This window comes from Suncus etruscus, chromosome 1 (assembly GCF_024139225.1).
Source record: "Suncus etruscus isolate mSunEtr1 chromosome 1, mSunEtr1.pri.cur, whole genome shotgun sequence".
NCBI lineage: Eukaryota > Metazoa > Chordata > Mammalia > Eulipotyphla > Soricidae > Suncus > Suncus etruscus.
In genome coordinates, this window is record NC_064848.1 from 50,671,404 (window position 1) to 50,685,256 (window position 13,853).

The following is a 13,853-nucleotide window of genomic DNA, read 5'->3' on the forward strand; positions in this document are numbered from 1 at the left end:
GGCTGCCATGCTTTCTAGAGAGCCACTTATAGTTTGCCTGTGAAGTCATGGCAAGATCCAGGTGCACTCTAACAAGCATTTTTCAGCCGTCTCAATACTTTTAAAAGTGCTCTTCTACCATCAGTTACTTCTCTGAACACATGCAATAAGGAGTCAGAATTTACCAGGACCCTTGCAAGAGAGGATTACAGCAATCAGACCCAAGGAAGAAAAAGGAAAAATTACTTACCTACAATTGGGTTCATCCTCATTCTCTTCTCATCACCCTTATTTGAGAAAAGAACATTTTCTTTTGCTAAAAAAAGAAAGCATAAAGCTGTTGATTTATCAGTCTTCTGGCACATGCATGTCTCTCTCCTCTATCCCTAAGGAGAAAAAGTAGCTTTAAACTTCTCTTTTCATCCTGGCTCTTGCCAATTAGACGAAGCTTGCAACTAAATCACCCACCATTATACAGTGGGTAGTAAACACTTAGGTACCTTCCAAACTTGAGGCTAAGGACATTCACACTCTAATTTCTGAACTTCAAAGGATAAATTGAAACATTTTTATAAATACTAAGTTTAAAAAAAAGTTGTAATAAACAGTTATTATGGGGAACCAGATAGAATTCCTGAATTTCATACCTCTCTGACATAACGATAGTAAGAATCAATACAATAAAAGTCAGACAAGTGTTTTCATGTGCCATGCCTTTATACCAGAAAGGATTTAAGTCTATTGAAAAAAAGTTTCTCATATACTCATGAAATGATCAAAAAGAGAAAAATCATTTTTAAGAAAAAAAATGAGTCAAAGATACTCAACCAATGGAATAGCTGCTTTGTATATATATGGGAGGCCCAGGATTGATTTCTGACAATTCACGAGTATGTGAGCACCCTGGGAGTGACCCCCAAGCATTAAGCGAGGAGAAGCTCCAGAATACTGTCAGGTGTGGCCCTCCAAGCAAAATAAGGAGGAAAAAGTAAATATAAAGCTTAGAATTTTTATGATAAAATCTTGCATTATGATCAAGACATTTAAAAAGTCAAAGAGAAAAACAGATGCTCAACTGTCTTTCTTGAAGGAGGACATTTTGGATTTTACTCATTTTCTATAGTGTTTACCTTTTTACTTGATGTAAATTACCAACAAGGATGAAATTCATATGGAGAACATTGTAATAAGAGTAGTATAGACATTTATCTATGCTCGAATTCTCGACTCCTTACATGGCCTTTCAAATTCAAAAATAAACCCAGTTTATGAAAGTCAATATAGCACATGTTTTAGGAAAGGTTACAGTTTTAAGATTTAAGAGAGCTGGGCTCAAGCACCCATTATCAGATTAAAAAAATCTTAGAAAATCTTAACTTCTCTGGACCTGCCTATGTCAGCAAAATAAGAAGCCAAAAAGATCCCTGAAGTGTTAGAAAAGATCCCTGAAGTGCCTGCAGTTCGAAAGTAGAGTCCAAAACATAACACAACAATCACTACAGAGTGGGTGCACAATGTATCTTTAATAAAAAGAATTATCAGAAGGGAAGTTTCCAAAAAAAAGTTGAACCAGAGCCTCCCAACTATGTGCAGAGTACATAACATTATACCATATATACTATAAAGGGGTTACAAAGTATCTGTAATAGGTAATAAAACATTTATAGTCTCAGGACTGAATTTCATGAAATAATAATTAAAAAAAAGTTTGGCACAAACTTTTGAGCATACCTGCTACCTACACCGAAAGTAAATCTTTATTCAGATAAATTTCAGATAACAATATAAAAAACACATCACATCACAAAGGAAAAAATATCTGCTTTACCATCTATACCAGGCCATTTACTATTAAATCAAAAAATATGGGGCCAAGGAGAAAGCTCAGGGGACTATGCTCTGGATGATCAAGTCCCAGGTTCAATCTCTGACAACCCCTGGTCTCCTAGGCACTGCTGAGAGTTGCCCCTAAACACCACCATGATAAACACAACTCCTTATTTTACTCTCCCCATAAATGTGACATTTTACTTAGGGGGGGGGGCAGAGAGATAGCACAGTGTTAGGGTATTTGCCTTGCACGTGCTGACCCGAGAGGAACCCAGGTTCGATTTCCAGCATTCTATATGGTCCCAAGCCTGCCAGGAGCAATTTCTGATCACAGAGCCAGGAGTAACACTTAAGCACTGCCAGGCATGACCCCCCCCTCAAAAAAAAAAAGATAGATGCTTTTACAAATGAACAGATATTAAACAGGACTTTTTCTAAGAGTAACTCTTCAAAGCCAGAATATTCTTAACATATACAGAGAATATACAGTAGAAACCATTATCAAAAGATAAACTTTTGATCAGGAATATTAAGGGTAACATGGGTCCAGAGTGATAGTATAGTGGGTAAGGCATCTACCTCTCATGCCCCAACTAGGGTTCGGTCCCTGACATCGCGTATAGTCCCGAGCACTGACATGAATGATCCTGAACACAGAGCCAGGAGTGTGACCCTTCTGCCCCCCAAAAATATTAAAAGAAAAATCCCCACCCCTCAAAATGGCGAGACACAAGAATATAACCCAAACTCTGAAAACTAAGGTGATTATCAAAGGAAAAGCACAAAGGAGGCTGGAAAAGGAAAGGTAGAAAAGGGGTTCATTTTTTTTTTTTGTTTCTGGATCATATCCAGCAGTGCTCAGGGGTTACTCCTGGCTCTATGCTCAGAAATCTCTCCTGGCAGGCTCAGGGAACCATATGGGATACCGGGGTTTGAACCACCGACCTTCTGCAAGCAAGGAAAATGCCTTACCACCATGCTATCTCTCTGGCCCCAAAGGGGTTCATTTTTCAAATGTGATAACACTGGAAGTTAGTGCTGGTGGTGTAGTAAGGCTTATACAAGTAGTTGTGTGAGATTATGCTCCAGAGTTTTTGATGTCTTATAAATCAACAGTAAATAACATTAAAATGAATATAATAAAGATATTTCATAATACTTTTATAAAAAAGCTCAAAGGGTTTAATTACATAAAATAGAGATGCAATTCTGATACAACATATGTAGCAATAACTATCTGCCCTTTTTAATAGTAGCTTGGGAGCCTTGGGGATGTATAGATGTGAACTACTTTCTATAATTATTATATGGAAAATTCACAAAAACCATTCATTGAGGAAAAAAACTGATATATTATGCCTGTAAGTAAATAGTAGTTTACATTTAACATGATACTACTTACTTCAAAATAGATTTCAATTTTCTTGATGGTCCAAGAAATATAAAATATCTTTTGGATCCCTGACCAACCATATTTATGAACTATAGCATCCTTTTCCCTTTCTTACCGCAATTCCTTATCTTTGCCAAAAACTGTAGATCATTCCAGGTAAAAAAGCTACTATGTAAACTGAGCTTCTTCCCAGAGATGGGTCCCTAAAGATGGCTGCTGCTTTTGTCATATCTATGAGGAGGTCCATAGACAGGCTTGTTTCTTCTGAAAAGGTGCAAAGGAGGATTCTCGGAAGAAAGGCACAATGAAAACAAAGTTAGAAACAGTAGATGACTACCAATAACTTTTTGGAATAAAGAAACCACTTTCTACTGAAGGTTATTGAAATAGTCTGCCTTTCTTAAATTTCCTTCCTCTTCATTAAAAGACAAATAGTGGATACTAACCAAAATAATAAAATAACAAAAAGATGAGAAGCTATCAAACTAAAGCCTTCTTTTGGAGAATATGAAATATTTTCTCTCTGCAATGCAGAGGGTACTTGAGTAGTCTGGGTAAGAAAAATATAATCAATGTTAAGAGTGAATTAGGGGGTCCGGGCGGTGGCGCTAAAGGTAAGGTGCCTGCCTTGCCTGTGCTAGCCTTGGATGGACCGCGGTTCGATCCCCCGGTGTCCCATATGGTCCCCCAAGCCAGGAGCAACTTCTGAGCACATAGCCAGGAGTAACCCCTGAGCGTTACCGGGTGTGGCCCAAAAACCAAAAAAAAAAAAAAAAAAAGAGTGAATTAGTAATATGTTGAAATAAATAATTTAGTGTAAAATGTATGTATTAAGAAACAGACAGACAGTAATGGTTCGGACGACTTTGTTTCATATACCCTAAACAAAATATTCCAAATAAATGCCTCTTACTTGGAATAGGTTTGAAGGTTTGACATACCTGGCAGTACTCAAAGATCACTCCTTGAGGATTGGGGGACCAACTACATGGGGTAATGGGAATCAAATTCAGGTAAGTTGCATGCCACGTAAGTGCCTTATCCACTATGCTCGCTCTTCTGGCCTAAAAGTTTTTTAAGGCCACACCTGAAGGTGCTCAGGGAGACCATAAATGAGGTCAGCTGCATGTAATATGAATGCTTTCTCCAATGCACTATGGCTATGGTCCCTAAACTTTGTACTAAGAACTTTTAAAAGAAGGCAACATTCTTATTAGCATATTCTAAACAAGTCATAAAATTGTGTGTGTAACATAGCAAATATTTTGTGTTACTATAAAAACTGGCAAGTTTTTATAAAATTCTTGTATTTGAATCCAAATTTCTGACTAATCTAAAATTTACCTTGTTATGCACACATTTAATTATTCCTAAGACCTTATTGACCTTAACTTAACTGAAATTATTAGAAATGGACAACTGCTTACCTACTTTCCTTGATAAATATTTTCGTCTTCAGTTTTCTCTTCAACATGCTTTAAATCCTATGTTTTTTCTTTTGGTTTTGGGGCCACAATTGGTAGTGCTCAGAGATCACTTCTGGCAGTGCACTACAGACTATATATAATATTGTGACAAAAATAGGGTTGGCCATATATAAATAAAGTACCATACCCATGATACTGTCTTTCTGGTTCCCAAATCCTGCCGAGTAGGATAATAGCTAAATTGCTATTGCTCTTTTAAAGTTTTCCATTCCTACTCTAGTATCAAACGTCCGAAAACACACATGCATACAGACATTCACACTCAAAGGTGACTCTTTCTCCATTTCCTTTTAGATTCTGTACTCAGCTCTGGACATTTTTATAGTTACTTGAGGATTTGGAGACATCTTTCGAGTGCCAGATAGGCTCAGTGAGAATAGACATCAAGTCTTTTATATATTATGTGTGCTCTTCTGAAACACTATACATGGCAAGGCTTTACTTGGTTACTATAGGTATCTGAAAAAGTAACACCTATAAGTATTTCTGGGAATTGGTAAACAGCTACATTTAGATTATTAAAAATAAATCTTGAGTTTGAGACCCAAGTTATATGTCTTATTTTAAAATAGAATAAAGTCAGTCAGCATAGTGCTAATATTCAGTTTATTTTGAACATAGTTGTGCCTAGCAAATTATCATTCCATATATTATGTTTAGAGAGCAAGAAAACTCAGGCAAATTCTTCCATCATTTCAACTATTAAGATAGTGTCATATTGTGCATAATAATTTTTACACTGCTTTAGAAAAGATATTAACAACTTAATGAGTATTGAGAGCATCTGAAGTTTTACCTAATTAAATGATACTGATGTCAGATTGAATTTTACACAAGTGAGCTAATAATCCCCCCGCCCCCCAAAAAAAGCAAAGTAGACTATCAGAAGGGTAAAGTAGTTTGGTTGATAAAAAACTGTATCAAGTTAGCTTGACGTTGGCTTCTTTCTGGATTCATACAGCACACGAGACATTATATAGCCAGGGCCTGGTGGTTGGTGTACTCTTCCTTCTAGATGATCATTTTCCAAATTATGTAAAAGCCATATTTTGCTATTCTTATAAACTCTTATAAAAGGTTATAAGGCTAGTATAAACTCTTATATGGAGGTTATATGGTTAAGTATATACTTAACCAATAAACCTGTATTAAACAACCAAATTATGGAAAATAATTCTGGAAAGGATCATTTTAATACCTATATATGAACAAGCTGTCTATAAATGATATAGGGAATTAGTACTACTGATATGAAGAAAATTGAGGCTACTTTTAGGGAGTTTTCACAAAAATGTAAGTAATACAATGACAGAAAAAAGAACTGTTCACTGTAATAACTGAGGCTCTGAGTTATCTTCAAATAATAAAGTTTTGTTTTAACTTTACCATTTCTAATCCCATCACCTGTTTCTTCAAATGTGGTAGTAAAAGATAAAAACCATAAATTTTGAAGGGGAGAGAACAAGATACTGCTTACCCAATGAAAGTATATATTCTTTTGGAAATGTGTTAAAATGTCAACATATTTATTTTATAAAGGGGAGTTTTTTTCTTTTATCGCACACTCAACTACAAACATATTTGTAATGATGGTGCTTAAATATATTATTAAAATATTTATTGTTAAAATATGTACATTTTCTTACTCTATGAAAATCTTTGAATAGGAAGTCGTAAGTTTCTACTATAGTTTATTTTAAAATTTTTAATAAAGAATCTTGTAATGTTTACTTTTAAAAATTAAGTTGCATTACTTTTCCTCAGATTAGATTAAAATAATGTAAAGTAGATATTAAAAGTTTTGTTTGGTCACTCAAACACTGACTTATCACATAATTTCTATTAACTGCAAGCATAAGGTAAAAATATATTCAAAGTTATAAAGCATAGCAGCAGTTGCATATATCTCTTTTATTGAGAAATTTCCCAGCAACTGCTCAAATAAAAAAGAACTGCTGACAAGCAAGCCAGTCAAAATACTGAGAAACATGTAAGAGGAGAGGTAATAGGGAGGATGTTCCGACACCAGAAATTAGAGTATTAAATTCATGTAAAGAGTATGGAGATCTGAGATTAATTGCATGTTAGAAAAAAGGAATTGTCTTTCACTCAGTTAAGCTCTTGACTACTAAGCTATGAATTCAGGAAAATTGCTTTTAGAACAGATATTTAGCAAAAAAAAAAAAAAAGGTGACACATAAAATCAAATTAAAAGAAGCCACTTAATGTACTTTGTTTAAAAAGAAAAAGTAGCTTCATTATATATCAAATTGTCATAAGTTCATAGAGAATTCTTGTTCAAATAAAGAATTAAGCAAGAAATATTATTCTCCTTCTACATAGCTGTCCTATTATATAGTACAAAATTGAAAAGGTATGTGAAATGAACTCCACAAGTACGTAAAACACAAGATTGGCACAGCGAATGGTTTATACATGTGTGCTACTTTTTACCCCTCAGAAAAATTTAATTTTCAATTCTACGGAAGAGCTTTGACAGCCTGAACTTGAGAGAAAAAATCAGCTTCACATACTAACAATCCTTTAAGTGAATTAAACCTTACAAAAATGAAGGCAGATAAGTTATCTTCCTTTTTTTTCTTTCAAGCTAAAGAAAATGCATAAGGAAAATTTCCACTTTTAAATTAAAAAGGGCCAAAGGGTATTAACTCAGGGCTAATAAATTATTATTTATTTCAAGATTTATTTCTCTATTCAATTAACCAAACATTAAAGCAGTAGATAAAGGTCAGGAATTCCTATAAAATTAATTAATCAAGTAATATTTGAAACCTAACCAAACAAAACTTGTTATTAAAATCTTTTGTGCACATTCTACATAGATGTAAAATAACATGGTATTTTTGGGGGGAAGTTTTATAGTAGGTAACTTGGCTTTCCACTAAAGCTCTGAGGGGAGCCCTCTAAATCAAGAAATCAAGTTTATTAGACTGAGCACAGGAGCCCCAAAAATGTGTATAAAGACCTACTCACCACACTGTTCTTTCCCTTCAACTTTGTTTATTGATGTACTGAACATGAAAAAGTACAAAGAATCCAAACACAAAAGAAAACATGTACAGCCTCTTAAATACTCAACAGAATATATTTTCTATTCCAACAGATGTGAATTAAGTCATACTGTACAACTTCAAATAAATACCAGCCTTACATTTTATTAAGTGCTCTGATAAACACTGTAAAGTGAAGCACAATTTGCATGCCCTCTCATCAATGCCTTGGTTTGCTACAGTAGTATAGGAAAGAAGCATGTAGCTGCTGTTTTCCCGTGAGGGAAACCTTATTTTTTTTAAGTATATACATGTATTTTGTTTTTTAGCTTTTTTTTTAATGCAGAAGGTTAACTGACAATCTAAATGCACCTAAGGGTATGAGAAAGTGCTAAGCCAATTGATTTCTGAATAGCATTGAGTGGGTCAGCATGAAAACTCGCTTATTCACTTTAGCACGCGCCTCACAGTATATGTACTGTACTATACTGAAAATTTTTATAACTACAATTTTAAATAATAAAATAAAATCAACGCAACTGCAAAGAGAATGTACACTATGTTATGCATAGCACACTGCCTGTTCTAAGGGGAAGCATGTGAGCATCTCAGTTTATACAAAAAGCAGGACGTAACTATATAGTCTCAGTGCATCCTGATGAAGGTACTTTTACCTTCAACTTTTTTGAAAATTTATTATAAGCTAGATGCTAATCAGAAAATATTTTGTATTTTTTAAAATTTCTTTCATACATGGTAAAGACTTATTTTATTATTTCCCCAAATAGTGGTTTAAGCATCATACAAAGTTAAATTTCAATAGCATACAGATATTTATGATTTTTGTATGAAAAATGTAAGGAAATTTGTTCAAAACCTATGGTTATACTCATTGTTTACCACAAACATATTTATAAATGAAAATGTAGCATCACCATAAACAGCTGAAGCTAGACTATCTACAGACAAAATTAGCAACAAATCCGATGCACTGTAAATTCAAGTCCTCAGGACAACAAAAGTGATTAAGCAAGACCTCAAGTAACAATGTTAATGCCATTTACAAAGGAAAAAACTGATACGAAAACATTCAAAACCTGAACATCACTTGGCATGTAAGGGAAAAAAAAATCAAATTAGCTGAAAGGTTCATAAACACAAGGTCTTATTTACATTACACAAAGCTCAGGTGTTAGCCTTGAACATAACTTTCAAAAAACCTTCAAATATATCCAACTCAGATCACTTTTGCCGATTTGCTGCAGTACAAATCATGTGCAACATCTTTTTATCCTTAAGACAAAACAATTCTTCAAACAATACTGCAAGTACATCACTAAACACCATGAGCTCTATCTGAAGGGATTTCTTTAGGAAGAACAGATTTTTTCCCCCATCTCTTGGTAATTTAAATTTCTTGCCTGCTCTTATATAATCTTTTGTAAATTTTTTTTTGTTTCAAAATCACAAATCAATGTGAGCCACATATCACATAATAACCAGGATGATCAGACACTCCACTGGTGATTACAAAAATGAAACCAGCAGTGTTTCCCCATTGATTCTATTCCTTTCATACAAAGATCTCAAAAGTATTTTCTACATCATAAATCTTTCTAAATTTTCCAGCCGCTGCAAATTTCCTGGTAAATTTTAAAAGCTCACTAGGTGTCATATGAAGAGATTTCTCAAAGTATTCAAGTCAAAATATTTGTTCCAGGACCAGTAAAAAGTTTCTCCAAATTTTCTTTTTTATAAAAATAGATGCTTTTTTTAAACCCACATCAAAGAGGCTCTTATCTCTTTGGCAAGGTACTGCTTTACGAAAAGTTCTCCAGTATTCTTACAATAAGCGTTTATAATGTAGCCCCCCCTTCCCCAACCCAAATCATAATTACAAAATAAATACTGTTTTTAACTTCATAAATAAAAATGTAAACTTCAAAATACTTTTCTTATACATAACAACAATGCTTCAAATGTAAACCAAACACAAAGCTAATCAGAAAAAGAAAAAAAGGGGGTGGGGGGAAAAAGACACAACCAACTGAAGAATTACAACACAAAGCCTCAATATTTACTCACAGGTTCAAGGTAGTTATGTAAAAAGAAAAGAAATGTCTTCCCTTAGCTGAAACACTTTAAAAGGTCCACCTTCTTCAAAGAAGGCAATAGAATGCAATGTGACAGGTAAAAACCCTGTACCTCTTGTCCATATTCAAACATAAAAGATATTTAAGAAGTTTTAATTCAAATACTAGCAATAAAAAATCTCACATATTTCTTAGGATGCTAAGTAGTCGTTTTATCCCCATCTCAACACTGACTTACAAAGACATTTACTAATGTATAAAGTTTCTCTTAACTTGCCTTTGTTGTATAGTTTTCATATATAAATGGACTGAGGACAAGAGCTCATTAGGCTTTGTGCGTTTTGTTTGTCTTAAAGGAGACCTGCAGTACTCTGTCTCCCAGACGGTATCCATTGAGGCTAGCTATCGCCATAGCAGCCTCATCATAGTTTGTCATAGTCACAAATCCAAAACCTTTGCATTTATTGGTGTTAAAGTCACGGATGACCTTCACGTTGGTGACAGCTCCAAAAGGCCCAAACATTTGCCACAGGATACTCTCATCTGCATCGGGAGCCAGATTGTACACAAAAATACACCACCCTGTTCCGGGGTGCCCAGGGATATTAATTCCAGCCAAACTGGTCATTCCATCAATGGTCATAGGAGAAAACCTACTAAACAAAATAGCAAAAACACAGACACACACACAATAGAAAGAGAGGTTGGTTATAGCAATGGATTTTCTCTCATCCCAAGAATGTTTATCAACTACCCTCCCACTACAGATACATCTATTTGATGTTTTAACCCAAGTCTGTGTAGTTTGCAGTCACATGCTATACTACCAAAGTATTTACGTTATAAAATGATCGTTCTGTGCTGTATTAGAACCATATAGAGAGCTGGCTTCATGAATTAAGAAAGATTTGGGGCTGGGGAGACCAACACATACATGAACATGCTATAAACATCTCAATGTGATATAAACAAAAGGGGGGGCTTTTAAGACCAACTGGCATCCAGTGATATAAAATATTTCTCAGACCGTGCTTTAAAAAGTTTTCATTAGATTTGTACATGCAAAATAAAGCCCAACAAAAACTTATGAGTAATGTTGCTCCCCAAAAATCAAAGAAACTAATTATGGGAAGGGATTATGAGTATTATGAACCTCTATCATTACCTCTTTACTCCATAAGCCATATTGAGCAGATTGTCCAACCTGCAAAACACACATTTAGCAAACTTCAGTTCTTAATGTTTCCCCTTTATGTTTAAGAAAGTTTGGCTTGTTACTGCCATCTTCCAAGGGGATATGTGTATACTCAATGTACAGGATGTCTTAAAATATCAAGTCTTTTCATACTACTGAGAGAATTGGTATCCATCACCATAAGGCATTAGTTCCTTCATGATACCATTTATCTCTGTAAGACTTAGTGTCAATGCAGATGAAACAGTTGGTGGCTAACTGAGGAAAACATTCAGAGATGAAATAAAGAGCCTTTTAAACAATAAATGTGTGTATTCTAGAGCCATCCCCTTCTCTCAGGCTGATTTCTAAGTGTTCTGCCTTTGTCGACCATATTGTACTACAAATTTTAACATTCTTAACTCTACTGGTTACTAAACATACTAAAGCATAAAGATTGACCTTACTGAAGAGTGACACCAATATTCATATTACATGCAATTCCAACTATTTCCATTTTACTATCCCAATATTTAAGAACTTTAATTTATAAAATCATGGTGTTGCTATTAGAAGGAGAAATAAAGGTATAGACTAGCCATTTCATTTAAACTTCTCAACATACTTGGCTAAGGGCCAAAGACAGTTTCTATGAAGTGCAATGAAGTGAGGTTAGACATCCAACACTGATAAGTTAGAATATACTATAAGAAATGTGTATCCTGGGCCCGGAGAGATAGCACAGCGGCGTTTGCCTTGCAAGCAGCCAATCCTGGACCAAAGGTGGTTAGTTCAAATCCCGGTGTCCCATATGGTCCCCGGTGCCTGCTAGGAGCGATTTCTAAGCAGACAGCCAGGAGTAACCCCTGAGCACTGCCGGGTGTGTCCCAAAAACCAAAAACAACAACAACAAAAAAAAAAAAGAAAGAAAGAAAGAAATGTGTATCCTGATTGAAGTGGATAAAGTCATGTAGTAACTGGTATTTTCTTAACAGTTCTGAAAGAAAAAATAATGTTTTAAAAGGAAGGAGTTGGGAGCAGGAAATTGCTTGACTAGCTGAACACCTGCTTTGCAAGTGAGAGGTCTAGGTTCAGTTTTGGCATATTGCCCCTCCAAGTCCAATAACCTGTTGCAATCCTTTGAGAACAGAATGGGTAGCAGTTCCTATAAACTGCAGGGTGTAGCCCTTAAACAAAATAACAATCATAAAGTAATTAGGGTCCAATGAGAGTCTACCCCTTAAAATTCTCTACTCCTTTATTTCAACTATTTAATTAATCCATCAATAGCTTATTCTTTTTGTTTTGTCAGTTTCAGAGAGCTCACTCAGAAGCTAAACAACTCCACAGTGCTTACCAAAGAATTATTTGAATAGAAGAGGGAACAATATAACTGCATATTTACTACCCTCAATTATCACAATCTTGCATCAGCACTATCCCTATGTGGAGAGGAAAGAGAGGGAGAGAGAAGAGGGATTGAGAATTTTTCCTTTCTCTTAATATCTCTGAAAAGTATGTTAGAAAATTATCACAACCAGGTGAGGTGGTCTAATATCATCAAGTAAGATCTCAGTACACATGAAAAGCAACTCCTGGTTTTATACAAGATAAAAGTCAACTCCTTCTGGAATGTTCAGAATTTGAGTAACAATCATCCTGCTTTGAATCACCTCTGGGCATATTGTACATCTTGTGAAAATTGTTGAAAAAAAGTATAAGGAAACAACAAATCAGAGTAACAAAAACTCATCTGTATGCTTCCTTTTACTACCTTCTCAGGATAGTATCATTGAAAATACAGGTGTGAAAAAAAATAAAACAAAGGTGAAGGGTTTTGTTTTTTAAATTATTAAGTACAGTCACAGATGATATGACTGATTGTTCAAATAAAGGCTATAAAATAAAGCTTTTTTGTATATCAATATCATCAACCATATATGCATATATATAGCATATAGAAGGTAATAGTCTATTGAAGTCTCCTCTAAAGTGTCTAAAAGGTCAGAGGCACAGGTATGTGTTATTCAAAAGAGTTAACAGTATCTGTGTACATTAATTGGTTCTGGGAAGTACTATCACACTCCACCACCAACATCTTAGGACAATCAAAGTTTCAGAGACATGACCTAACACATTTTTGACATTTTCAAGATTAGCTGAAGACCAAACCTATCCCAGAAATGGAATGCATATTTTATTAAAGCATTAAGGGAGACATATTTCATTCCCATTTTCCATTCTAGGAAAATCTGCAGAACTTTTACCTTTACATTAGAGATGCTTTAATTTCATAAAGTTCTCATCAATTTCATCACCCATTTCTCTATTTTAGTGAAAATTCGCTAACTTTCATGACGGACCTTTGGAAAGAAAGTCAAGTGCTCTTCTTTATGTCGACCCCTTACTTTTCTTTTTCCTCTTTCAACTATATGGAAAGGAATGGCATCAGACCTAAAAAATAAGGGCACTGGCAATGCTAAAAAGAACTATCTTGAAGGCAGGTGATACTAGAAGTTTCTCCTGCTCTCTCAAAGCCACATATCTATGCTTCACTCAAGATGTAGGACAAGCAAGGGTACTAATGGAAACCATGCACTCCAATTTTTTTTTTTTTTTTTGGCAGAAGTGCAGAGAGCTTACTCCTGACTCTAGATTCAGAGATAACTCCTGATGGTGCTTGGGGGACCATTTTGGGTGTTGGAAATAAACCCAGGTCAGCCACAAGGCTAGTATGTTATCTGCTATATTCTCCCTAATCCCCACATACCCACAAATCTTATAGGAGTTGAAGACCTACAAGCTAGAAAAAAGTTACAAACAGCAAACCTGGTGTATTTTCCTGTAGCTGATAGCTCATGCCCAAGGACTACTATTATTATCCAG

At 34.9% G+C, this 13,853-nt stretch overlaps 1 protein-coding gene across 5 annotated transcripts in view; it reads right to left on the bottom strand.

The window, feature by feature from the left end:
• Positions 1 to 7,690: 7,690 nt before the first annotated feature.
• ELAVL2 (ELAV like RNA binding protein 2) overlaps positions 7,691 to 13,853 on the bottom strand; it is a 191,778-nt gene continuing 185,615 nt past the window's right edge. For 4 of the 5 annotated variants that reach the window (XM_049769377.1, XM_049769380.1, XM_049769376.1 and 1 more), the window contains 2 exons: positions 10,959 to 10,997; positions 7,691 to 10,449 (listed from right to left, as the gene is read on the bottom strand). In XM_049769377.1, the coding sequence (XP_049625334.1) occupies positions 10,119 to 10,449; positions 10,959 to 10,997 (370 nt within the window). In that variant the 3' untranslated portion in view covers positions 7,691 to 10,118. The remainder of the gene's footprint in view (positions 10,450 to 10,958; positions 10,998 to 13,853) is intronic. The other variant, XM_049769378.1, reaches the window with a different exon arrangement.